The 27,962-nt window shown below is 37.3% G+C and overlaps 1 protein-coding gene across 11 annotated transcripts in view; it reads right to left on the bottom strand.

Annotated features, from left to right (window-relative positions):
• HDAC9 (histone deacetylase 9) overlaps nucleotides 1-27,962 on the bottom strand; it is an 899,218-nt gene that overhangs the window by 686,505 nt on the left and 184,751 nt on the right. For 3 of the 11 annotated variants that reach the window (XM_035020692.1, XM_035020702.1, XM_035020703.1), the window contains exon 1: nucleotides 21,934-23,318. The exons of 7 other annotated variants lie outside the window; for them this stretch is intronic. In XM_035020692.1, the coding sequence (XP_034876583.1) occupies nucleotides 21,934-21,949 (16 nt within the window). In that variant the 5' untranslated portion in view covers nucleotides 21,950-23,318. Of the gene's footprint in view, nucleotides 1-152; nucleotides 1,984-21,933; nucleotides 23,319-27,962 lie in introns of those variants that run through there. One more of the 11 variants, XM_035020694.1, reaches the window with a different exon arrangement.

The following is a 27,962-nucleotide window of genomic DNA, read 5'->3' as shown; positions in this document are numbered from 1 at the left end:
ATTGGCTAAGACATTATTAGAATGCAGAGATGACAGAAAACGAAGATGATGAAGAAATGTTTTCTTTGTAAAACTGAACTAACAGTTCTCAGAATCATCTTCAAAAAACAGGAAAGGGAAATAAGCAACTATGCATTTAAGAAAATACATACCTTCCATATAATTTTCCAAATCTCCATGAATTACAGGAAAATAAATCTGAAAAAGTTTTAATGGCTGTGGAGAATAAAGCAGATAGAACTTTCAGAGTACAAACATTTTTTTCTTTCTAGAAATAAACATTCACCATCCCTAATCAACCCCCTGAACTGTCAGTAAATTGTGTTTCTTGAACTCTTTTAAGGGGTCCACTTTAATCTTCCCAGAGAAGACTGTGTAGGGCAAAACAAAGATTTCTTACCATGATTACCATTCAGAAGCTTAAAATAGACATCCAAGAAAATTGAGATCAAGCAACTTCCTGACACAAACTGACCTAATTCAACAGTCTGATCTTTATCAGTCCTTGCTGAAGACTCAGAGGGCTATGAAGCTTCTACTAAGAATAAGGGACCCCACAGAGGACACAGAGCCCTATGGGCAATTTACATGTGAAAGAATCAGGCTTGCAAAAGATTAGAAATTACTAACATCTGTTAATAGAAGATCTGTTAATAGAAGACCTGTTAAGTAAATTTTAGAAAGTCCATACAATGAAATACTATGTAGCTATGAAAAAGAAGCAGGGAGACTTCTATATATGGAACTCTGAGAAGTACAGTAAGGGGAATAAAAAACAAGGCACAGAAAATGTGTTATGACATGCTAATATTTAATACACACATGCATGCACACACACACAACATGGCATTCTCGAGGACTATACAAGAAACAGGGAGCAGAGTAAGAGGTAAGGAGAGGAGCAATCAAGGAAAATGGGGAGAGAAAATCTTTTCTCACTGTGGCTTTTCTATCTTTGAATTTTGTACCTGTATATCTCATACATAAAATGATACTTAGTGGCACTGATGAGAGGATGATGTGTATTCAAAAATATTCAGGCAAGTGAGCAGTCCTTCACATCTGTGGAGCATGCCCCATCTGTATGCCCCACAAGGAGTCAGGACAAAAAGGCCTACAGTATTCCAGTGGTTTCCATTTCATCTTTTCCTCACTCACCAGGAAGCTCCACAGAACAGAGACTGTTTTAACTTTGGGTAAACATCTTTTCCACCTACTGTTCCTTGGATTGTTTCAAATAAATTTCCCGTGGTAGCACAAGGAAGGTAGTTGAGTGGCAAAAGCCATTTCCCTTCTGTATCAATCTTCATCAATCTCTTTACAAAAGCTTCCCAGAATAAGCATGCATTCTAAGTAGAAAAGGTGCCTGCATTAAAAAGGCAGCTAGCTCCAAAGCCAGTCCCTAGCTCTTTGCTTCTAAACCCTTCCATAAGGAAATTCTGAGGCCAACACTACGCTGGTACCCATATTTGAGAGAAAAATTCCCCATTTGGGACATTCCTCCTTGACAGTACTTCAATCGGAAGGGACTGAGTAGACAAGACAGAACACAGTGTTACAAGTGAGGACTTGTTCAAGTTTGAACCCTGAGTTTGCCACTTACTATGTAAACAGGCAACTTACATAACCTCTGTGTGCCTATTTCCTTCTCTGCAAATTATGGGTAATAATACTACCTAATCTGATAGCACAACTTTGCATTCTTCAGGTTGCAATTCATTAGTGTGACTCAATTTGCTGAGTCACAAATGGCATTTTTTTAATTAAATGATACCAAAAAAAAAAAAAAGGAACAGAATAAGAAAAAATAGGAGTTTTAAAAATATAGTACAAGTTGATCATGAATATTTTTCCACTCTTATATAACATATAGACTGGGGGTATATGTGTCCTGTGTCTTAAGTTTTCACTGGGAGTCATGTTTAAAAGTCTATTATAGTTAACTATGAGGGAAAAAATGTATTAATAAGTACCAGCACTTAGTATACTGCCTAGCACTTAGTAAGCACTCTAAGGATGACCTCCTGTAATCTTTATTACAACAAGAGTGACCTATTTTTGTTGTCATCATTATCTGCAGAGCTCAGAGGTAAACAAGTAAAATCAATATATAACTGATGGCAACAAAAAATTATATAAAAATACAAATCTTATTAAAATTTAATTAATGATATTAAAATATATATAGAAATAATTGTGAATGATCTCTTGGAAATTATAAAAAAAGAAAATGGGATGAAATAACATATAAGTTTACGTACCATAGTTTGGTTGAGAAAAACATTGAATTTAGGTGACTTCAACAATCTGGTGAAAATAAATTGAGTGTGTGTGTGTGAAGGGGATTCTTATAGGTTCATAATGACCTGGAGAAAATATCAACTTCTCGTTCTTATGATTCTATGTTTGCAAAGGAAAAATCCACTATTACTTCTGCATCTCACCTGCAGCAATGTGCAGAAGGTAGGGGACTGAATCTAATCACTGGACAGAGATCCCTCCAACTCTTAAATGTTAACTTGTGTGCAGTGAGAACAGATGGGAGGGGTTAACATGAGCATCATATAAGTTTTATTTTTATGCTTCTCATTGCAATTTGAAAAATAAAAGTGGCATTCTGATTTATACATATGTTCCTTGGGAGTCTGGTGAGCATGAAGCTATTGCTGAGACACAGACCAATTCTTTTTTTACTGACCAAGCGCAATTTCAAGACCACATGGCTAGAATGATAGGGACACAATAAGAGATCCTGTCACCCTGAGAAGACTTTCTGGGCCACCAAACATTCTCCTCCAAAGCAAGATATATCCCAGGGGTTTTTAAAACTGTATTTAGTGGCAGAACCCAATATAAAAACTTATGATATGTGAAACTATCACATATCCCCACTAGTTGAGGGGAGCCTGGGAAACTTTTCCTGATCATTCCCTACTAATTCCTTCTCCTTCCAGATGGCAGAATTAAAGGAGCTCTGTGAGACTGTTTGAAAGCCTCTATTCTACCTTGGTGGCTATAACACTAGAGCATGCATCAGAACGATCAGAAAGGCTTGATGATCAGCCAACCCCGACGGACCCAGATGGCTGAAGTCCACCAGTGTCTGATTCAGAAGGCCAGGGGTGAAGCCTGAGAATGTGCATTTCTTAGAAGTTTTCTAGGTAATGCTGATGATCCTGGTCCAGTGACCGCACTTTGAGAACCGCTGCCCTACCATCTCCTCAACACGTTTGCTTAATATAACTAAAACAAGGATCACCTATATTTTACTCCTTTGCAACTAATTTGGAAGTTTTAAAAAATACTTCTATTACAATAGTATACCCAAAAATTCAAGACATGAAAGCCTATTTGGATTTGAGGATTTTTTTTCCCTACAAAACCGTTTTTAAATCCCAGTGATTTAGCATCATTAATTGAGAACACACTCACCAGGGCATGAGAAGGTTCTGATAAAGTACTATAAAAACATATTTTCCTAAAAGTTCTTTAGGTTCTGTTTGCTTACAGAACAATAAATGTTCCCTGTTTGGAAGTAATCCCTAAATGTTCCCTCTCGTTTAAATTGCATCAGTTCTTAACATACGTGGCACACATATTGTAATCTATGACTGAATGGAGGCCTTTCTGTTCTCAAGGAGAATGGAAGGATGTTATTTTCAGGAACAGTGAGGCTACCTTTCCCATTTTTTTTCTGACTGGCAAAATACTGCAATAAAGTATTGCTCAACTCAGACTGAAACAATTTTTCCATCTGTCAAAATATTTTAAATAGTATCAAGCTGGTATTACTTTGTCAAAACATTTCATCAGAAACAGTATCTAAATTTAAACAAGCAGTTCCTCGAACTATGTAAGTAAGGTGAATAAACTGTCACTGACACGATGTATTTTTTGGGAAATCTGCAGTCTTGTTAGAGAGACCTTGAGGGAAATGGGTGTTTAAACCAAGGATAAATGTACACTGGGTAGAGAAAAATGAATACTGCATAAAGGGCTGAACATTTCATTGTCCTGGAAATGACATACTTCAATTCTTCCCAACAGCATAAAACCACCCCCCGCTTTATAAATAATTCTGCTCAGTCTCAGTAAACCTACAATTTTACAATAAAATATGAATGATACGATTGATGTAGAGACCTCAACAAGCACAAGGACCTTGGGATCTGGAGTTAATGCTAATTCTCTCCTTCTTATCCATGTGACCTGGTACAAGATTTCTGATGTTTCCGGGCCTCAGTTACTACATCTGCCCACACAGGTAAAACCTGCCTTATAATAAGTGGACTTAAGGTGTGGCACTAAGAAGGCATCTGATGGACTCAATTTTCCTGTCTTCATATTCATCCATAAAAACTCAGATTAATCCCCACAATTTGAGTTTAAATTGGGAAACAGTATGAATAAGTGGGAAAATGGCTAGAGATTTTTCATATCAATAATATATATAACTTACATTCTGGACTTATATATTCCCTTCTTCATTTTGTTATAAATCTAGCACATGAAAAGCACTAACAGAACATTCTTTCCAAGTCGGACCCACCTAAGATATTTCCCCCATAAAGTAGATAATCTCCAATTATCTACAGATGCTACCAAAACTTTTTCGCCTTTAAGGAATTTAAATCCACTCTTATGTCTTAAAAGCATGTCACATATCACTTTAGGAGGAAGTATGGTATATTTGTAGCAAACATTACTGTTTGCTGTGAACTCTCCAAAGGTCAACTAACTACAGACCAGTGCTAAACTTTATTCTCATAAGAAAAATTTTCCTTTCTTGTACCTGGTCAAACAAACCTACATGACTATGAATGAAACAAGGTTAAAATAGTCAAGTTTTTTCCTCTTTGATGTTTAAAATATTCTATGTAGGCTTGGTTTTACAAATTTCATATTCTAAGTAATCTAGATTGCCAGAACCAAGTTCACTAGAGGAATTAAGAAGAAGTCTTTAACAATCAAAATTGGTTTACAACACTGTCAAAACGTTTAAACTAGTTGGGAATATAAATGTAAACTAAAGCAAAGTGCTGAAAATTTTACTTAAATTGAGGAACTCAAGCTAAAACACTCCATGGTGTTTCAGCCTACTCACCTTGGTTCAAGTTACCTCCCTTGTTCTAATAGTCTCTCAAGACCCAGAAAGAACCCTTTCACCCCTACTCCAAGTTTTCCTGATCAACCCAGATCATTGTGCCAGCTTCCTTTCCTGAAACTTTAAACAATTACAGCCTTTACTTTTTATTTGTCCTATATCATGTGGTGTATTATGTATGTATCTTATCTTCTCATCTACTAGGCACTCACCTTAGAGATCAGAAACTTTGCTTCTTTGTGTCTTCCACAAGCACAGAACAGAGTTTTGTGTCATTCAAATGGCAACTGATTGCTACTTCTCTGTTGACTTACAGACCAGAAAACCTACTGATAAAACGGGAGTCATACTTTATTTAGCTTAGGATTTAGATATGGTTCTTTGGACACATATGGTTTGGCAGAATGAGAGAAGGTAAAAGGACCAGCAAATCTGAATCTTAGCTTTCTGGTTTCTAAGCAGAAATCCACTGCTCCAAACCATGTTTCCAGTTTCCGAATTTTTCAAGGTTGGTATAGAATGTAAAGGAAACCAAGAAAATTCATTTCTCTTTTATTCAAACCTAGTATCATTCATCCATTTTCTTATTCAACAATTGTTCATTGAGCACCTGTCATTGTGAGGCATTAGCAGAGCAGACCTGCACATACTGGAGGGAAAATAAGGTTTGTGCTGTGTGGCACTTAAACTTAAAGTTGAGCGTACAAATGAAAGAAGATTGAAAAAATGAGAATTATAAAAAGTGAGGCCATGAAAGAAAAACACAGAGTCCAGCAGAAGAGAATGGCCAGGAGGGAAAGGGGCTACTCAAATGGGGCTGGTCAGGAAAGGCCCTCCTGCCCTAAAGAATAAGCAGATATATCAGCAAGAAACATCACTTAGAAATTCAGGCTCTTGGGGCATCTGGGTGTCTCAGTCATTAAGCGTCTGCCTTCGGCTCAGGTCATGATGCCGGGATCCTGAGATCGAGCCCCACATCGGGCTCCCTGCACAGCAGGAAGCCTGCTTCTCCCTCTCCCACTCCACCTGCTTGTGTTCCCTCTCTCGCTGTCTCTCTGTCAAAAAATAAATAAAATCTTCAAAAAAAAAAATTCAGGCTCTTAAATATTCTATCCTATTCCAATAAAATTGAGGACCATGGCAGATTCCCTGCTTGATGAAGACAGATCCCCTAATGGCGGAATATGGAGAAGGGAGTAGGGAGCATACATGAATATCCAGGACAGCATGCTTGATTCTGAAATGTCTTCCATTCAGGACCTCATCCTTCCATTCTGAGAATTCCTCCTGGGGAAGTCACAAGCTTAGATAGGTAAAACTAGATTACCACTCCCTGGCCATTGATATTGACATATGTACTTGAGTTACTAAGTATTAATTTAATACAAACAGGGTAGAAAGTGTAATAGTCCATGGATTTATGGTAAATAATCTAAGATTCAATGATCCATATTTCCTTTTTTGTCACAGAAAAGCTACTTCTCTTCAACCTTCATGCAGCACTTACATTGTAATAACTTGTCTATGTATGTGTCTTCTAGACTATTAACCTGTTAGATCTGAAGAAAAGGACAGCCTTGAGGTCCCCACAGCATAATCCATTATATCTTACCTATACGAGGTGCTCAACTAGTGTTTGCCAAATGAATTAATAACACTATTAGTATTTAGTTATATATACGCATTATTAATGCTTAATATTTTCCTGGCACTGTACTAGTTGCAGCTGGTACTGCTTACGATTGTGAGCTCTGGAGTCAAACAGCCTAAGCTTAATACCTGCATGTGTCATTACTAGCCCTAGACCTTTGGAAAAGTAATTTACAGTCATCATTCCTCAGAGTTCCCATTCATAAAATCCTGATAATAATGCCTAGCTCATAGGTTGGTCATGAACATTAAATGACAGGACACACTTAGCATAGTGCCTGATATATTATAAATGCTGAACTTTTTTCTTTTTAAGTCCTACTTATTTAAGTATTCTCTACACCCCACATTAAGTGTATTGAACTCACAACCCCAAGATCAAAAGTCACATGCTCTCCTGACTGAGCCCACCAGGTGCCCCTAAATGCTGAACTTCTACACTCTTACATAATCCCACAATAGTGCCATGTAACACATGAGGGCACTGAATCTTTGAGACTCAGATCACATTACTCATGATGGGCAGGGCTCAGATCAACCAAAATCTATGGGACTCCGTATCAGTCAAGGTTTAAGTTAACTTGCTATAAAAAAGAAACCAAAAACTACAGTGGTTTAAACAATAGAGAAGTTTATTTCTCTCTTGTGTAGCCTTCCAGATTGACAGTGCCTTCAGTCCTCTTGCCCTGACATTTCCTAGAAATGGTATGGTTGAAACAGGATCAAAACCATCTGAAGTTCCAGCCAGCAGGAGAGGGAAGGAACACAGAGAGTAACAAACAAATGTCTGAAAGCACAGATCTATCACTCACATTCTGTTCATAAGAACTTAGTCATATGGCCACACACACCTCAAACGGGGACTGAGAATTACGGGGCCTACCTGGTCAGCCATGTGCTCATGTGCAATTTTATTTCCACAGAACAAGGGGGAATGGATTTTAGTATACAGCTAACAATCTCTGCCATGCACTCCCAACCCTATGCTTTTCACAATAAAGAATTTAAGTCTCATTCCATAACAGCCCCATTGCCATCTCTAAAAATGTAACAGCCTATTATGCCAGCTACTTGACTATGTTACAGTAGGGATACATTTACTACACTCTTAATAATTACACGAGCTCGTGTTCTGCCCTTTCTGTAAAAAACCATCAATCTCTTAATGGCTAATTTATGCTATTGCATCCAGTAAAATTATATGCTTTAAGGAAAAGGCACTAAAGACCAGTTGACAAAAATCACACTTAGTATTATATATGTGGGAAATTAGGATCCCCCATAAAAGTTACTTAACTGAAGTCTTAAATAGTCATAGCTAGTAAATCAGCCAGATAAAGAACCCCAAAAAGAGAAGAGAATGGAACAAACACTTGAACACCCTACCAGTATTCTAGGTGCCTTAATTAATTCAAACAAGTAATTCCTGAGCACTCATTACGCCACAAACACTGTGCATTACTAGAGACCAGACACTGCCTATGCCTTCTAGAAGTTTAGGTTGAACTTTTACATAAATTATTTAATTTTACCTTCACTACCACCTTAACAGAGTAGAATCATAAATGAGGACTCAGAAATGTAGTCAATTTACACATGTCACTCACTAGTTAATGGTATCATGTTAAAATCCAAGTCCCCTTGGCTCCAAGACCAATGCCCTTTCCATGATGTCCTGACTCCTCAACTCCAACCACACCACACATATTAGCAATGACTTAACCAAAAACTAACATATCACACACTTAATATCATTATCTGAATTTTTTCTCATTTTCTGACTGAAATGATCCATAAAAACTACATATGCCAAGTGAGTCCCCACTGGAGCCTTGATTAGAGAACTGTGCACATGGGCATACGTCACAAGTGGCAATTAAGTGCATGAAATCACCAGCATTGACCCAAGAGTGTAAACAAACAAGCAGACTGGGGAGTATTATTAATCACATGCACACTGTCTACTTAATTGCAGCTTGGGCTCTTCAAAGCTAGAAGAGAAATTTCCACTTAAGGAAATTTCCAACTGATGGTAAGACCTCTGTTTTCAATATCTGAGTATTTTAGATAAATATATGAAAATACGTATGATGTCAAAAGCAGCAGAGTCACCAAATATTTAAATGAATTACTTTGTCAAATATATAAGCAAAAAATACTAAGTTGGAAGATTTATACAAAATCCATTTTCTTTTATACTGTACTTTGTGGTAGTTGAGAAGGAACAGGGAAACACAAGTGTGTTAAGACCTTACCATCTGAGAACACCTACATTATCAAGATAGACCTTTTCCCATTGTATCATTCGATCACCCTCATAATTAAACATAAGTACCTACTTGGGAAATAGGAGTAGGGGCTGGTACTCCTCATTTGAAGGCAAGATTTATTTTGATCTCTTTGCCTCTGTAGCATTAAGTTACAAGTAAAGATATATGGTGATGCATTCTATACACATGTTTATTGTTGTACATTTTATATATAAATTCGTATGTAAATTTATACATTCAAATACAGTAGAAGTCACAGTTTTGGTCTCTTTCTACAATTAAATGCTTAGAGAGTAATACAGAAAGAAAGTATTAAGCTGTTTACTATTCCCAGTGGGATACTAAATGAAAACTAAGTAAGTCTCCGGAATAAAAGAGAGGATTAAATCAATTTATGCAAAAAAAAATCTGTGTCTAGATTGTTTTTTGCTGTAACTACATTCAGTATAAGGTTAAAATAAAGACAACTTCGTGTTCTATTATAAAATTTAACTTCAACTACCATTAACTTGCTCCATCTGAGAATATAAACATTATATCTTCAAATTCCATTTGAGTGAGTTAACTTGAAGGAATATTCTTTTAAGCAACTTTACACAAAATGAGTATTATATGGTCATCAAAATGCACATGCAATAAACGTTTTCTTTTTAAAAATTGCAGTGCAGGAAAAAGTGGTTTCACCTAAACAACAAATATGTTTGAATTTCTTAGCTTCAGTTTTAAAGAAACAAATTAATTTCTTAAACTCTACTTCTTTTTTTGACGGTATTTTTCTCAGCATGGTTCATGAAGAACTGTGTGAGTGCTTCTCTATTAACTAGAATCCATAATTTCAGAGTTTTCAACGGTAGTTTTATAAACATTAGTAAAATGATTGTTGCTCCTAAAAGTAATCTTTTGTCAATTACATACCTGAAATCATATTTGTCTTCCAAAATATGTAAGAATTTTTTTTTCCTAGCAAGCTGTGCCTAGCTTTAATATAACCTTTAGGTTGTGCCAGCTTTAATATAACCTACCTGTCTACTTGGAACAGTTTGTTTTGAATATAGTACAAGAACTTTAAAATTTATATTTATTAAGATATTTATTTAAGATATCTGCAAACTGAAAAAACAATCTGTTCTTATGGTATGCCTTACTCTTATTTTGATTAAAAAAAAACCCACATATAATGAACACATTGCTTTATAATCTCTTTTCTACTTAGCATACAGAAAATATTTTATATGTTATTACATATTCTCTTACAGTGGCTTACACAACCTTCTTTTAAAATATCCTTTGGTTCGCTGTGTTTTCTCATTAAAGTATTGGTAAGTCAAAGGAAACCTGATACTTACAGAAGTATGCCTTCCACCAGTTAAAATCAGATCTTTACCCTTGACATTCCATCTGGAGAGACACAGCTCTCAGAGGAGGAAGACTTGACTTTTAGGGTGGTGATACCTGAGTTCCTGGGAAGTTACTTAGTATCTCTTGGGACTTAAAGTATTTTGTTGGCAAAAGTCTAGATAATAAAGAATATCTTACTTGTCAAGAGAGTCTCTTGAGAATCCTTCAAAATTTAACATCTATGACTAAAATATGCAGCTCACTGGAATCAAGCAGGGGAGAAGTGTTTGCTAAGGTGAAGGTGAATGTGGAGGGCTTTCTCTGTGCAGCCTAGAGCCCCGGATGACTGATCCTGTAGACTTTTCTTTACATCAGACCAAGCATGTTTTTCAAGCAAGTAGGAGTTTATTCCTGCCTTCTTGAGCTGGCACCAACCCATTTTTCAAATTGTGTCAGGCCATGCATTTTATTCAGTGACAACCTTTCTTTCTCTAAATCTCTCAAGATGAACACTTTTTTCCCCCTTGACTGTAAAAAATCAAATTATATCCCCTAATTTGAAGGAAAAGATCTGCAATGGCAGCCAGACCAAAAACACCATTTGTATGCAAAGAGAGCTAAAGTACTGGAAAAGTACCCTTGCCAGGAGAGTGTGGTGTCATTAAACACAGAACTAAATCTGCAGCAGAAGTAGTAGAAAAAAAATATATCTTGAAATGTGATAGGGTCCATTACGCTTCTTGATGAGATTACTTGCCTCTCCAATACATTACCCAAAGGCGCTTACAAAACTGAGGGAATATATTACACTGGAATTATCAGGACTTTCTAAGTAGGTCAAATTTTGAAGCAAAAAAATACTTCAAATTTTATGCAGTGTTACAAAAAAAAAATTTTAGGAACTGTACAGCGAAGGTGCTAATCACTTTTTAAAGTAATTTCTTTTTAAAAAAACCTCTTACTCCTCCATAAACATTAAATGTACCACTTTAAAATGCAGAGTCACACACCTGAGGCTGTTCTTTCAGTGTCATCTTAATTCAGTTTTTCATAATAAACTGAATTTTAATTATATACATATCTTTATTCATTTGAAACTCTACAAAAGTTTGGCTCTAGAGAAATTCAAAATCTAACTCTTATCATTTTGAACCAGATTCAGTCCTAGCTATAAATATAAAATACTTTTTCTCCTTCTTACTGGGTTTTCATTCATGATGTTATTACAAAACAAGAGTTCCGGTAAACGTTTTCAATAAAATTTTAGTTTTCTTATAGGTAATCCTAAAATAGCAGGTTTACTATTTATGTAACTTTTCATATGGGAATACTGAGACATCTAGCAGCTGTAGCATATGCCCTACACAGCAACATGATTACATAAAAACTGACTTAAAGACCTATTTAATTAACTCAAGTACAAGTTGAGTAGGAAAAAAGTTAACTGCTTTAAAAGTACAAATTTCTTTTGAAAATCATCTCAAGTGGGGTGCCTGGATGGCTCAGTGGTTTAAGCGACCGACTCTTGGTTTCAGCTCAGGTCATGATCTGGGGGTCCAGAGATCGAACCCCCAGGTGAGCCGGCTCTGGCTCAGTGCAGAGTCTGCAGGGGATTCTCTCTGTCCCTCTTCCTCTGCCCTTCCCCCCCACTTCTGCGCATGTGAGAGTTCTCTCTAAAAATAAATAAATCTTTTTTAAAAAATCATCTCAAGTAAGAAAAATGCAAAAATATAGATCTTTTATTTTCTAATCTTATATTGACAGAGATTAAATATGGACCAAAAAAATACTTGTGAAAATAAACAATACTCACATAGACCTGCTTGACTTACATCTGCCATGATACCTGAATAGTCCACCATTAATGCACCACTTTAGCTGCAAGCAATGAAGCCCCCAATGAAGACACCATCTGGGAGTGAATACATTACGCCAATAATAGCGTATTGTGAATTACTGTGAATAATACAGACTTGACACATTAGCATCAGTAGCTAGCGGGCCTCTGAGAGAAGGGAATGTAGAACTGTAACATTTAAATTGTATGTGAGGAAGGAAAGAAAAGTGAAATCCCTCAGGTTTAGGCCCTAAGAGGTTGGAAGAAGGTTCCATGAAGATTAGAAGACAGAAAAGCTCAAAAGGCAGAGAAGATGTCTTTAAATGATTTTACACATTATTAAGACCAACTTTTTATTTTGAAGAGGAGGAAATTTAGGATCAAAGAAACCAACAAAAAGGGAAATGGCGAACGGCAGCCCTGGAAACAAACTTTGCTGATGTCACCATCTACCTAGCACTGATGTCACTTCCAGGTTTTTGGATAAATACCCTCTCAATCAGAACTAAAAAGTTGTTCCAAGTCATATAAAAATTACAAATCAAACCATATCATATTTACCGTCACAAGAATCTAACCGGGGCGCCTGGGTGGCTCAGTTGGTTAAGCGACTGCCTTCGGCTCAGGTCATGATCCCAGGGTCCTGGGATCGAGTCCCACATCGGGCTCCCGGCTCAGCAGGGAGCCTGCTTCTCCCTCTGACCCTCTCCTCTCTCATGCTGTTTCTCTCTCGCTCGCTCTCTAATAAATAAATAAAATCTTTAAAAAAAAAAAAAAGAATCTAACCTAGTTTTGAATGTTAATCGACTACAATAAGGCATATTGTAAAGCTAGACAGAGGAAGCATATGGAATAGAAATAAATTGGTAGAGGATTTTAAAATAAAAATAAAAAAGCAACAGGAAAAGTTCATGATTTTTTTTTTCTTAATCCCACCATCATTTGTGGGCATTCCCCAAACTTCATATCCCTTTTGTCCCTACTTTTCTTCCTTTCATGCAGCCTCAACTTGCACCCCACCCTGAAGACTCTCAGATAGCCATCTCCAGTTCTGCCATCTTGACAGTGATTAATCCCTCTCTGGAACTGCCCCAAGAGAGAAACACTTCAGTGTCCCGCTGCCAGAGCCAAGTACAGGTCCACATAACAAACATGGTACTTCACAGCATACAAAATCAATCTCACTCTGTACATTCCTTGTCTCATCCCCTTCTGTGTGTAAAACCTCCATTCTATCACCATGTTTAAAACACTGTCCTTTTGATCTTAGGCTCATCCTTTATCCAGGGATGCAGACAGTCACAAAAGATGTCTACTCCTTTCTAATGATGCCACTGTCCTCACCACATGCCTACATTTCTCAGTCATTGAGCTTATTTTATTCCTTCCACCCTTCCCCTTGACGATCCATCCTAAAGGCATATTTTTTTTTAATTGTGGTAAAAAACAAACAAACAAACCCACACAGCAGATCTACTCTCATAACTTTTAAGTGTCATGTACAGTATTATTGACTATAACTACAATGTTGTACATCAAATCTCTAGAACTTTTTCATCTTGCTTGACTGAAATTTTATACCAGTTGAAGAGCAACTTCCCATTTTTCCCTCCCCATGGCCCCTGGCGACCACCATTACTGCTTTCTTTCTCTGTGAGTTTGACAACTTTACCTAACTTGCATAAATGGAATCAGGCAGAATTTGTCCTTCTGTAACTGGCTCATTTCACTTAGCATAAATTACTTAAGGTTAATCTGTGTTGTATCATATGACAGGATATACTTTCTTATGGCTAAATACTACTCCATTGCATGTTTGCCACATTTTCTCTACTTTGTCTGTTGATGGACACTTAGATTGTTTCCACCTCTTGGCTATTGTGAACTGAATATTGCAGTGAATATAGGAGTGCTAATATTTCTTTAAGATCCGATTTCAACTCTTTTGGATATGTACCCAGAAGCATGATTGGTGCATCATATGGTAGTTCTAGTTTTCATATTTGCGGAACCTGCCTACTGTTTTCCATAGCAGCTGCACCATATTGCACTCCCATCCAAAGGGCATAGGGGCTCCAATTTCTCCACATCCTCACCAACACTTGCTATTTGCTGTTTGTTTTTTTCTTAATGTCCACCTAACAGCTGTGAGGTGATATATCATTGTTTTGACTTGTAGTTCCCTGAGAGTTAGCAACAGTGAGCATCTTTTCATACACCTGTTAGCCATCTGTATTGTCTTCTTTGGAGCAACAGCTATTCAAGTCCTTTGCCCGTTTTAATCAGGTTATTTTTTTATGTTTGCCATTGACTTGTAGGCATTTCTTAATTTGGGGGATATTAACTCCTTTTAGGTAAGATACATGGTTCATAAATACTTTCTCCCATTCTGTAAGTTGTCTTTTCATTCTGTTGATGGTTTCCTTTGCTGTGCAAAACCTGTTTATTTTTGCTTTTGCTGCCTGTGCTCTTGGTGTCATATACAAGAAATCACTGCCAAGACTAATGTTATGAAGCTTTTCCTCTGTATTTTCTCCTCGGAGTTCTTTTGTTGTTGTTGTTGTTTGGGTTTTTTTACCTTGTCCAGCTCATTAGCCACTGTAGTGCACTGTCTTTAATGTTGCTATCAGTATTGTTACTCTTTTTATTTTATTATGTTACGTTAGTCACCATACATTACATCATTAGTTTTAGATGTAGTGTTCCATGATTCATTGTTTGTGCATAACACCCAGTGCTCCATGCAGAACGTGCCCTCCTCAATACCCACCACCAGGCTAACCCAGCCTCCCACCCCCCTCCCCTCTAGAACCCTCAGTTTGTTTCTCAGAGTCCATCGTCTCTCATGGTTCGTCTCCCCCTGGAAGTTTTATAGCTTAAGGTATTAGACTTAAATCTTCAATCCATTTTGAGTTCATTTTTGTGTATGGTGTAAGATGATGGTCTAATTTCATACACACAGGCATATGAAAAGCTCTAATTTTATATCTTATTTAGGTATACATACATGTGTAGCAAAACTTTAACACAAATTCAAGAACAATAAACAAAAATTCAGAATTGTGTTTACCCTTCCGGGGTGGAGTGTTACAGAGGAAACAGCACTGATAATGGTTGTATTAGTTTCCGAAATTGGTTATGTGTACCTAGTATTTCATTATACTTATACATACATATAAACACAACTTTAGATATATGAACTATTTTATAATAAAGTGAAAATTTACTTTTAAAGGGTAAAAAAAGTATCTTTATGCTTTTTTTAAAAAAGTACTTTTTAAAAAAAATGAATCTAATAAGTTTTAAAATTACTTTTTAATTCCAAAACTTCCCTAATAAGCACTTTAGCATAAGAACTTTACTTAAAAGATTCCAGCTCTGATGTAAGAAGTCTCACATCCATTGGGTGGAGCCCTGCCCTCTATTTCTAACCATGTAGATAAATTCTATTGAAAATTAATTCTACAGAGGCAGTTCATACAAATGCACTTTATTTTTATTTATTCACTTCTTTCTACCAAATCTCACAAAGAAAGCAAAGTTCAAAGATTACTTGCTACACCAACTTACTGAAAATAAGATAATGAACAAAGAGATGCCCACTCTCTTACAGAAAAACTCAAGGCAAGAGCTAGTACTGCCAAATGCCTGGTGGTGGGTGCTGAGCAGGGCTGCATCATCGTCTATGTCCTTTCTCAACCTCAGCACTACTGACATTTTGGGTCAAATAACTCTTTGTTGCGTGAGGTTGTCCTGTGCATTGTTGGATATTTAACAGCATCCCTGGCCTCTTCCCACTAGAAGCCAATAGCACAGTAGTCCCCAGTTGTGACCTTCAAAAAGGTCTCCAGGGATTGCCAAATATGTCCAAAGGATAAAATGGCCCCCCACCCAGTTGAAAACCATCGCCCTTTGTGAATGACACACCCTAGAGAGATGTGCCCTCAGCAAGAGCACCCAGCAGCCTTGACAATGGAAATACAAATATGAAAAAAGTGCTAAGTTCAAGCAATTTACACGTTAGGGGAAAACAAATTTAGACCGGCCATGAATAATTTATTATTATTTCCCTGAATACTATACAGCTACATGAAAATAAGGGAAATTATAAATATACTGTCACTTAAAATAACATGACTCATATCTTCACTGATGTATTCAATCAGTCAGTAGTAAAACTGATTAGTCAATATGTCAAAATGCAGTAACTATTTTTTTACATTTTTATTTATTTATTTATTATTTTTTTATTAACATATAATGTATTATTTGTTTCAGGGGTACAGGTCTGTGATTCATCAGTCTTACACAATTTACAGCTCTCACCATAGTACATACCCTCCCCAATGTCCATCACCCAGCCACCCCATCCCTCCCACCCCCCTCCACTCCAGCAACCCTCAGTTTGTTTCCTGAGATTAAGAGTCTCTTATGGTTTGTCTCCCTCTGCAGTTTCATCTTGTTTCAATTTTCCCTCCCTTCCCTTATGATCCTCTGTCTTGTTTCTCAAATTCCTCATATCAGTAAAATCATATACTTGTCTTTCTCTGATTGACTTACTTCACTTAGCATAATACCCTCTAGTTCCATCCACATCATTGCAAATGGCAAGATTTCATTTTTTGATGGCTGCATAATATTCCATTGTATATACACACCATTTTAAAGATATTAAATTTTCTGCCTATTTATTATGTGCCAATAAGCTCCACATTATTAAACCCCATAACACTTTTTGATAATTTATTAGCTCTTTAATTAGCACTAGATATGAATAACCATTCATTTCTCCTGAATAGTCTTTGTTTTCTATTTTCCATTTTCTCTGGCAGCTATTTATCTATCTCCTTTACTCACCCATTCTCCTCTACCAGCCTTCTAAATTTTGTTGTTTCCTGTGGTTGAGTACTGAGTCCTCAGCTGTTCTCACTTCATACCATCTCCCCAGGTGATCACATCTATTTCCACATCTTCACATACCACCTATGTGCCATCAGTTACCTCCTTGATGTACTCCCTTCAAAGTTCCAAGAGCATTTCAATTGAGATATCCAAGTCTGCTCATCTTCCACTACACCCCATCTTCATATATGACATTTCCTTAGATCCAGCTGCTCATGCCATAGGTTCAGAATTGATATTTTCCTCACCCTTATTTTCACATCTAATTATTTATCAAATCCCATGTGTTATACTGGATCTCTCAGTTCTGTCCATTGCCCTCATCCCCACTGGCAGTACTTACTACAAGTTACCATCATTTCTGGACAAGGCTACTTACTGGAAGAGTTTTCTAACCTGTTTCTTTATGTCTACTCTTGCTTCGTGAGATCCTATTCTCCTCTTTTTAACTAATTTAAAAATAGTATGCAGAGGGCACCTGGGTGGCTCAGTTGGTTAAGCGACTGCCTTCGGCTCAGGTCATGATCCTGGAGTCCCGGGATCGAGTCCTGCATCGGGCTACCTGCTCAGCAGGGAGTCTGCTTCTCCCTCTCCCACTCCCCCCTCTTGTGCTCTTTCTCTCTCTCACTCTCTCTCTCAAATAAATAAATAAAATCTTTAAAAAAAAATAGTATGCAGATCATGCAGCTTCCAGTGTAAACTTTCAATTATTTCTGATTACACTCAGAATATGCAACTCCCCACCACGACCTACTAGGCTTTGCACATTCTTGATTCTGTTACTTACACCTCCAAGCAACTCTCCCCTTTTAAAATGTTTCAACCATGATGGCCTTTACCCTGTTTCTCAGAGAAGCCAAACTCCTTACCACTTGGCACATGCAGTTCCCCGTGACTTAGAAAGATCTTTCTATGTCATTCAGGCTCATCTTAAAGTGAACCATCTTTTGATAGAGACTTCCCCTGATCCCTCAAACTATATATGGCATGCTATGTATCTAGTATGTATCATATCATACAATTCATATAAAACCCCTATGAACTCGATATCATTTTACAGGTAAGGAAATCGAGGCTTAGGAAGGTTAGTAAGATACTCCAAATCACAAAGTAAGAGAACTTTTTAAGAGAACATGGCTCTCTGATCTTGGAGCTTGGTCTCTTACTAACACACACACCACCTTTCCCGATGTAGTTAGTCCACTGAAGACAGGATATATTTTATGAACCACAGCTTCATTCACTTCATACAATTTTGTTCACCCACTAGTCTGTAAGCTTTCTGAGGGTAGAAGCTGTGATTATTGATCTCTAAACCTCCAGGGAGGTGATAGTCAAAGTTTGTGATGAAAGAGTCTAAAGAACAAAAGAGAGAGAGAGAGAGAACTCATCTCAAGGAAAAACAAATGCCTTTTTTATTCAAGACTTTAAATAAAATATTTAATCCCCAAAATAGCAGTGACATAAAAGCAGGGATAAATATTAAAGATTGGGACAGAAAAAGTCGATTTGGAAGCATGAGGGCATTGGTATTCTGTCACTAGTGGGGGTGACCAAAGCCATCAGAAATTACATCAGTGGGGGCATCTGGGTGGTTCAGTCGGTTAAGCGGCTGCCTTCAGCTCAGGTCATGATCCCAGGGTCCTGGGATGGAGCCCCACGTCCAGCTCCCTGCTCAGTGGAGAGCCTGCTTCTCCCTCTACCTCTGTCTGCCACTCTGCCTACCTGTGCTCTCTATCTCTGTTAAATAAATAAATAAAAATCTTTTTAAAAAAAATTACATCAGTGCATAAAGAAGGTGACCATGACAAGCAAAATGGCACTTCTGCATCTATCTCTAACCATAGACAGATATGGAAATTTCCAACTCTGAATCCTTTACAAGTTATGAGCGATGTGTCCTTATGAGATGAAGACATTAGAGAAAAGAAAACACAGTGATAGAACAATTCTGCAAAACATGGTTTGCAGTCACCAGTACCAACTAGCCTCTTCACTTTCTCAAAATTTAAAAACCCAAGGATGCTTCATAACTAAGATCTTCCCAACTTTACTCCCTCCCCCACCAGCAGTCCCAACTCCATTTATCCCCTACTTGCTCTGCAAAAAGATAGCAGGATTTCAAATCTCTTCCAACGTTTTAGTAAGTAAAGCTTGGCTGATCCTATCAAGATGACAAAAGTTCTGTGGCCAATGAAGGAAAAATAAAGATGAAAGATTGCTGAATGCACCCCGATTGCCTGATATGAGAAGTCAATTATTTTATATCTGATGTTCTCATTTTTAGCTGGAAATTCTAGCCAGTGTTCCTTTCAGGAAAGGAAAGTTTTTTTAAAACACCATTACTCCCCTGGAGGGAAAAAAAAAAAAATTCTCCGAAGTTGTGAAATTAACCTCTTCCTTCATTCACACATTTGGTTCTATTTTTACAGTTGTAACAGTAATCTAAAAGAAAAAGCACTGAAAGTCAATCCCAGGTTTCTAAAATGTCTGACTGTGCACGACCCAGTTCTCTTCAGCACCTCCCAGAAGATTCAGTCAATCTTTATTTCGGCAGTGCATCAGTGTTTATCATTTGTTTTACAACAGGGCTGCATGTTCTTGAAAATTGATGCAGATGAATTTCATCCATCATTTACAAAAACTCAAGAGAGACAAATGGCCTTAAAAACTAAATCCGCCAGTGAGGCATGGTTAATTTACTAAAAGAGCATTTCTTTTTTTTCCCTCCTGGTTCAATATTTACTCCCTTACAGTGGTAACCCCACCAGCCTCTTTATTTGTCAAGATTTCTGACAAATTTCCAGCTTATAATTAGGCATTATGAAAAATTCACTGTGGGAAATCTATTGCTAGACAAAAGCCTTTCCATTCAGTTTGCTTTAGAGGAACACTGATGACCTTCATCTTGGGAAGGCTAAGAGCAAAATCATGGATGCATTTTGACTGCATATGTATGAATAAACTGATTTCTTAGGGACAAATGCTCTAAGAAGTGATTAAGTCAGACTGATCTGAAACAAAATCCTGGCTGTCATTTATTAGCTGGGTAATCAAAGGCAAGTTGCTTCATCTCTCTGTGCCTCAGTTTCCTCATCCATAAAGTGAACACAGTAACACTAAATTTTGCGTAGGAATAATAGGGGTATTAAATGAGAAAACCACCCAGTGCCATGCCAGGCACATAGTAAATGCTCAGTCAGTAGCAGTCATTGGTATTTTTATTAATAACACAGAGAAAGAACAGAGTAGGGAAGGTCCTCGCCTCCCAACTTGTGGCCCATCTTCATAATTTCACCATCCTCATTTCTAATGAAAAAAGTATCTAGGCAGCTTGCAGCCCTGGAAGGCCAGGGCAAGCCTAGAGAGTTCTGTCTCTGAGAGAAAGGACAAGAGCTCAGATGTGAAGCAGCCTCCCAGGCCTAGAAGCATTGCCTACACCCAATGACAATACACCTCTTCTCAGGGATGAGAGGAGACCATGACTCTCCCCTCAAATTGACTTCTCCCTGCTCTATGAGCAGAGACAAATTTCTGTTCCCTCTTCCTCAAAGCAAGAGGATGGACAAGACAATTCTCTCTTTTCAGAGAGAATTAATTTGGAGCTGGTGGGTAAGAGCAAGAGTGGGGAATTTTCAGGAGGCCAAGAGCAAGTAAGATGTCTTCATGGACACTTTTCCTGGCCTCACATCATCAAATAATCAAAAGAAAACAATGATCAGCAAACAACCAGGTATGATCAGACACATGTTTAGCTTTCTGTCTAAACAGAGCTCATCCTTCCTATCACTCTAGTCATTTCAGCAAACAGTTGTGGAGCTAATATACAGAGAGCACTCTCTGTTCTCAGCACTTTGCCAAGTCTTTACATGCACGGATGGTCTCATTGTCTCCTATCCTCAAAAAAATCAATACTATCATTTATCTTCATTTTTCAGGTGAGAAACCAAGGTAGAGAAAGATAAGGAACTTCCTCAAAAACACTGGATTGCATGGAACCAAAATTTGACCCAAAGCAGTCTAGCCCCAGAGTCCACAATCTTCACTACTATCCTCTAATCCCATTCCCATTGGCCAAACAACTGGAAAGTTCAACTTGCTTTTTCTGACTCATAATTCAATTTTCTTAAATGATATTTCTCTAAAACTTGTATTACTGAACTGATGGGAGCCTTGAGGAGATTCTCGGCCTCTTTCATTTAATGTTCAGAATTGGCATATTTAAAATATTGCAACCCTACTTGACTAAAGTGGGGAGCATGCCACAGAGGTGTGCATGAAACAGCGTGGACCCTGAGTCCCTACCTCTTGAAGCTGTGTGACAGGGCATGGGCAATCTATGCACTGTGCACTCTACTTCTGCTTGTATTTGAGATTTTCCATAACAGAAAGTTAAAAGCAATACAAATTTAAACCACAGGCAAGATAACTGACGATCTTAAGCCATTTCAGGATCCAGAGGGACATTTGGGTTCAGTAACTCAATGACTCTACTGACAATTACAAAATCTAGATTGCAAGAACTCAGAGTCCAGGAACTTATCTATCAAAAATTATACTAGTACAAGAATCCTCCCTCCTGAGTGTTTTACTCTGACCTATGTGGGACAATGAAGATACTCTAAGAGTTGAATCCTCTGCCCACTCTCACATTTGCTGTTCCTGGAGCTCCTGCTGCTGATCTGAAAACCTTTTGCGTCCCCCTCCTCGTAGCAAGTTTATCTTTCCACAACCTACAAACTACAAAAGACTATTTGCATAATCAAACTTAAAAACTTCCACCCCTTTGTCATTTTTCCATTCTCCTGAAAGAGTAAAAGAAAGAAACTTACCCGTTCTGTTGTACATTCCCTCTTTGCCAATGTGTGCTGTGGTTTCGAAAACTAGCCCAGTCCTTCTGAACTTTTCTGTATCCGTTATAATATTAAAGAGCCACAAGGAAGGGAAGTGGTTAGTCAACTTGCTAATTTTATCAGTCCCTCCCACTGGTTAAGTAGTACCTGATGCTACAGACCCAAAATCAGTTTTCAAGCTCACTTCTCTGCTACAGCACGACTTTATAAAAACAGTCTAACTTGAGGGGAAAGAGAGTGACAATATCTAGTTCGTAGGCATGAGACAGTTAATGAATGAACATTTTATTACTATTAATAAGAAGCCTAACAGACTACAGAAACCAGCTATTTTACAAAATGAGGAGGAGGAAGAGAGAGAACGTCTGTCAGCTCCATACTCTAAGTACACTCTCAGCTGGGTGGGAAGGGGAGTGATTTTTTTAATGCAATCAGAGGACGTGTGGGAAGTAGCTGGTGTTTCATTTGTTGATAAATTTTCTGCCCTGGAATGGAGCCAGTTTACCGGATATAGAAACTTCCACAACTTGGGGCCCTGGCTCGGATGATTCTCTTCCTCTGGAGGTTAGCAATTAAAACATAGGACCAAGGAGCAGACGTGTGCCTCTGGATGAGGGAAAATTAAATAAATGCCTTCTGAAGGAGCTCTGACCTATTTTCTAGTTGTAAATGTCTGTAGTAAATGAAAAGAAAATATAGAACCTAAAGACAGATTTTAATGAAATAAAATAATTCTGATACGACGATCCAACTCCAAAAGGTTGCAATATACAAAACATGGTCACCCCAGAACTCTGTATCACACAATTTTCTGAGCTATTTCAATGTGGCATTTGAATTAAATCTGGAGTACTCACTTTGAAGTATATGTCCCACTGTATCAGGAAAAAGAATTTCTCAAAATCAAAACATTATTGAAGTTCACTCACCCTTGCCTTTGATTGGCTGGGAAAGTGAAAATTTCGGTCCCTTCAGAGAAATTCTAGCAGTCTTTATATAATCACATGTGGTGATGGTGTTGCAAAAAGAGTGAGATTTGGTAAACTAAGGCAAGCTAAGGAAGCTAGCAATTCATTACTATCACTTCTCCTTTCTTAGTATTCCCCCTACTCACCTAATCAAACAAGGAAAGGAAAAACTTTGGAGAGCTATTGAATATATTTTCCACCTCCGTAAGTTTGTTTTCTAACTAGAGCTAAGAAAACGTACTAGGCTGAAGTGAAATACCAGTCATGCCTTGTTCTGAGATGCCAGCTACAATTTCCTTGAAGAGCAACAACCGCACAGTTCTAAGCCCTCAAGGTCCTGTCTTCGTATCTAAGAGGAGGGGCAAAGACCTAAAATCAACATTTCACACCCATGACCCTCTCACTTACATCTGTAGCTTCTGTATCTTCAAGGAAGGAAGAGGAAAAGACACAGAGCTCTTGAGCCAAAAGAAGGGAAGGAAAAATGAAAAAGAATCACTCACTCCTTCTCAAAAAGGAGCCTCCCAGGTTTCTACATTCAGGTCAACTTTCTCAGCCTCTTCCAGAAGCCTTCCTCCTCCATTCAAACATACCAACTAGCCCCCCTCTAAAATCCTAGAGCATATTTCATCATCCTCTCAGTTTAACCATAGGTTATTTCTATGTACTATCTTTCTAGAAGACTGTAAGCCTAATCGGGAGTTAGATACATCCTTGATGCCCACCCAGAACATTAAGCACAAAGCCCCACCTTTAAACCAAGTGTTTTGCAATGCTCTTTTGCTAACCTAAAATGAAACTCATAGATTCTAAATCCAACCTCTATACAGTATATTTTTCAAAATCAATAAAGAGCTCCCACGCATGAATATTTACATGTCATAGAAGTCCTCCAATGCTTGCCCTACTATCCAGTGAGTAAATCCAGATTGAAGAGGTGTAATAAGAAGTCAGTCTTACAAGAAAGGTAGGCAAGTGAAAGACTGGACAGTTGAGTGCACATAAGAATAAAATCTAGTGATAAAACAAGAAACAATAAACCAGACTTACCAGCACATGATTAAGTAAAAGGAAAAATAAGATTAACTGAAGTCCAGATAACATGCTAAGGCAAATTACAGACCACAGACATAAAGAAAATATGAAAAATGATTAATATTCTCTTGCAGGAGCTGAGAACTTTTCCTTATTCATAAAAGATTTTAAAGGAGCATGAACTTTCTTTTTTTCAATACTGAACAAGGAAGCTACAAATGCATACTGATAGAGCTGTGTATGTTGGTTAAAACACCATGAGCCGTGTTGTTGTCAGTGACGTGATTTTCCAAACGGTGAACGATTCATCATAGAGCTTCTAATAATACAATGTGAAATTATATGATAGTTGTAGTCCTAGAAAATTCTGTATACACTAAAATGGAATAAAACAGTTTTTATATGTGCAGCAGATTTTGTTTTTAGGCTCAAATAATTATAAACAGGTGTTTCACCCACTATCCAAAGAAATAACTGAAATGCATGACACAAGAAAAATTTTTCCAGGTGTAGCAATGTCCCTCACATTACAAAACCCTCACATCCACGAGACTGGTCCACTAAATAACTAGAAGCTCCGTGAACATTGTGGCATCCAAAAAACATTCCCACAAGTTTCCAATCCTTGCCTCAGAGACCAGGACAACCTTATTAAAAACCACTACCCTGGGGTGCCTGGGTGGCTCAGTCGTTAAGCGCCTGCCTTCGGCTCAGGTCATGATTCCAGGGTCCTGGGATCGAGCCCCGCATCAGGCTCCCTGCTCGGCGGGAAGCCTGCTTCTCCCTCTCCCACTCCCCCTGCTTGTGTTCCCTCTCTAGCTCTCTCTCTCTGTCAAATTAAAAAAAAAAAATCTTTAAAAAAAAAAAAAAAAACCACTACCCTAAATAATCCACTACTCTTGGCAAACTCAGCTGCTTCAGAAGTCAGGCAGGAACATCAAGAAGTAAGGAAAGCAGGAAAGGATTACATTAAATGAAGAGCACAAGCCTCAGCTAACGTGGGCTACCATCAGCCCTATCCACTGTGACCTACAGATTATGAGTAGTACAGAGCCTTCCATCTTTCAAGAGAAAGTAGACATCTAGATTTTTCTTTTTTTTTTTTTTTTAGATTTTATTTATTTATTTGACAGAGAGAGAGGGAGAGCACAAGCAGGCAGAGGGAGAGGGAGAAGCAGACTCCCCACCAAGCAGGGAGCCCAATGCAGGACTGGATGCCAGAACCTTAAGACCACAACCTGAACCAGAGGCAGACGCTTAACCGACTGAGCCACCAGGTGCCCCTAGACATCTAGATTTCTATGTGAAATTTCATTTCAAAAGATTTGTAACACTCTTAGGATCATACACAAATTTTCTGCAGGCTAACATGATCTCTAACACGAACTACTTGGTCAATTAAATAAAACAGCAACATTCATAAAATTTGTAATGTCAAGATATTTAATGTAACAAGCAGGTTACATTAAGCAAGCACTTTGACCTCATTTTGTAAAAACAATTATATATGAATTATATAGGATCAACTCTGGAGTATCTGCCAACATGTTAACAGGAATTCTCTACTGATATATATGTGTGTGTGTGTGTATGTGTGTGTGTGTATTATTTCTTTTCCTTTTTAGTTTTCAGTATTTTCTATTTTTTTCTAAAATGAACACATAAGGTTTTACAATAAAAAATAAGCAATAGAAAGTTTACTTAGTTTTAAAACATTAGAAGACAGTAGCTATGAAAAGTTCTTTAAACACAGTCAGAAAGGACCACAGTTACAATGTACAAACAAATGAAATTCCTCTCAAATACTAAATTCTGCTCCATATAAAACACTGGCTAAAGACCAGATATAAAAATTAAGCTGTCTGAAAATCAGAAAAAGGATGTACCCACATAATAGGATTCATTACCTTGTGTCCCAGATAATCAGACATTATTTTATCTCCTTATTAGACAGCCAGAGCCCACACAAGCCAGATCTAACACTGAATGCGTGACAAAGAAAGCACTCAAATAACTGTCGATTAAAAAACATCTAGGGCTTTCAAAAAGTAAAAAAAAAAATAAATTTCCCCATGAGCTAAACAATAATAATAATAATAATAATAATAATGTTAACCTTTAAAATGAAGGTGCCTTAATAATTTAATTACCTTTTTCCTATTTACAAAATTAGGATTAGAAGCTAAGTCATGTTTGAATACAATAAAATTATTTTATTAACTCCTTATAAGGCTTAAGAAATACTTTATAAAACCCCTCTTCTCGGGCAGCTGGGTGGCTCAGCCAGTTAGGAGTCTGATTCTTGGTTTCAGCTCAGGCTCTGCACTCAGCAGAGTCTGCTTGTCTCTCTCCCTCTGATCCTCCCCCTAACTCTCTCTCTCTCTCTGGAATAAATAAGTAAAATTTTTTTTAAAAGTCTTCTTTATAAGCCAGTTTTATCCCTCAGTCTGTTGAAGATGTGGACCATATTTTACTCCTATAAAAGCTTATTTTCTCCCAAATTGGAAATGTTTCAAAGCTGATCCTCTTAGGGACCAAACATGACATCCTCGAGGAATAAGCTAAGATCTTGAAAAGTCATACATAAGAAGACCATTTAAAATGCCCAGGTATACACACTAAAACTTCTGCAATCACTACTGATTCGGGGGGAATTTATAAAAATGTTCCACCAGGCTGTATAGAAAGGAACTTTTAGAATCATAGAAATTAGTGTGGAAATGATGATATGGATTTCTGGAAATGTTACTTTTTCTTGTTAGAGAGTACAGTCATGCCAGTGCTTACTCTAAAAGGAAATTCACCCTTTCTCCAGTCTTAAGCTATATGCTGACTAGAGCTTCAGTCCTTAAATACGTTTTCAAGTTTATTCATTTCCATTCTGCAGAACCAGGAGATTATACAGTTTGTGAACTAAAACTTTCCTTTCAATTATGTCTTTCAATTTTGATGACAAAAGCAGATGTTTGCAGGTTTGAAAGTTTCTAGTTTGACACTGTTGGGGAACCCAGGATAAATGCAACAAAGTTACCACTTGCCCAGTATAAAAGGTGATATGAAAATCTCAGCATGTCTTTCTGAGGAAAGCATCCCAGATGTAGTCTCTTTAAAAATACTTGAAGCATTTGACTAAATTTGCTGCTAATGTGATTATTTTTAGCCAAGATCTTGCTTATGGACATATATTCAAATAAAATTTTTTAAACTGCCATTGAATACAACGTATTTTTATGTTGCTAGGAGGGTGTGTGTATGTGTGTGTGCATGTGTGTGTATTCCTCAGTAAAAATGACACACAGTATTCAACTTCACTAGTTATCAAATAAATGCAGATTGTGAAAGATTAACATTTTTACTTTCCGTTGAGGCTAATATAAGATGATGATAAGCATATGATGTGAAGAGTACTCTCATATACTACTGATAGGAATGTAAGCTGGTACACCTTTCCTGGAGAAAAAAATTGTCACAGTATATCAAGAATCTTTAAAAGTTCATGCTCTTTGGGAGTGACTCTATTTCTAGGAATCATTTCTAAAGGAAAAAAAAAATAAAATGTGAAATGGTGATTTATGTAAATGAATTTCCATTACACTGTTATTTTAAAATGTTGTTGAACACCTGCAAATTGTCTATATGCCCAATATAAGGGGAATAATAAAAGAAATTATGGCATAATTACATGACAGATTATAATACAAATTCTACAAATCATGATATTGAAAATATTTAATGATGCTGAAAAACATTTATAATACAATATTAGGTAAAAAAGATATGGATGTATTATTATCCCCATCTTGGAACACAAACTTACTCCACTCACAACCTTATACCTTACACATAAAATGTATCCACATATTCAATAGAAAAAGACTAAAAGCCCAGAATGTGAAGAATAATTCTCTCTGGATGGTATAACTGTAGATAAATTTTATATTCTTCTTTTTGCCTTTTCTTTTTGACCAAGTTTTCTACTTTGAGCATCAGGAAAAAAATATTTCA

This window comes from Mirounga leonina, unplaced genomic scaffold (assembly GCF_011800145.1).
Source record: "Mirounga leonina isolate KUSES-001 unplaced genomic scaffold, KU_Mleo_1.0 Mir_174, whole genome shotgun sequence".
In the NCBI taxonomy this organism is placed as follows: Eukaryota; Metazoa; Chordata; class Mammalia; order Carnivora; family Phocidae; genus Mirounga; species Mirounga leonina.
Note: the sequence above shows the minus strand (reverse complement) of the source record. Positions and strands in the feature narration are given on the sequence as shown.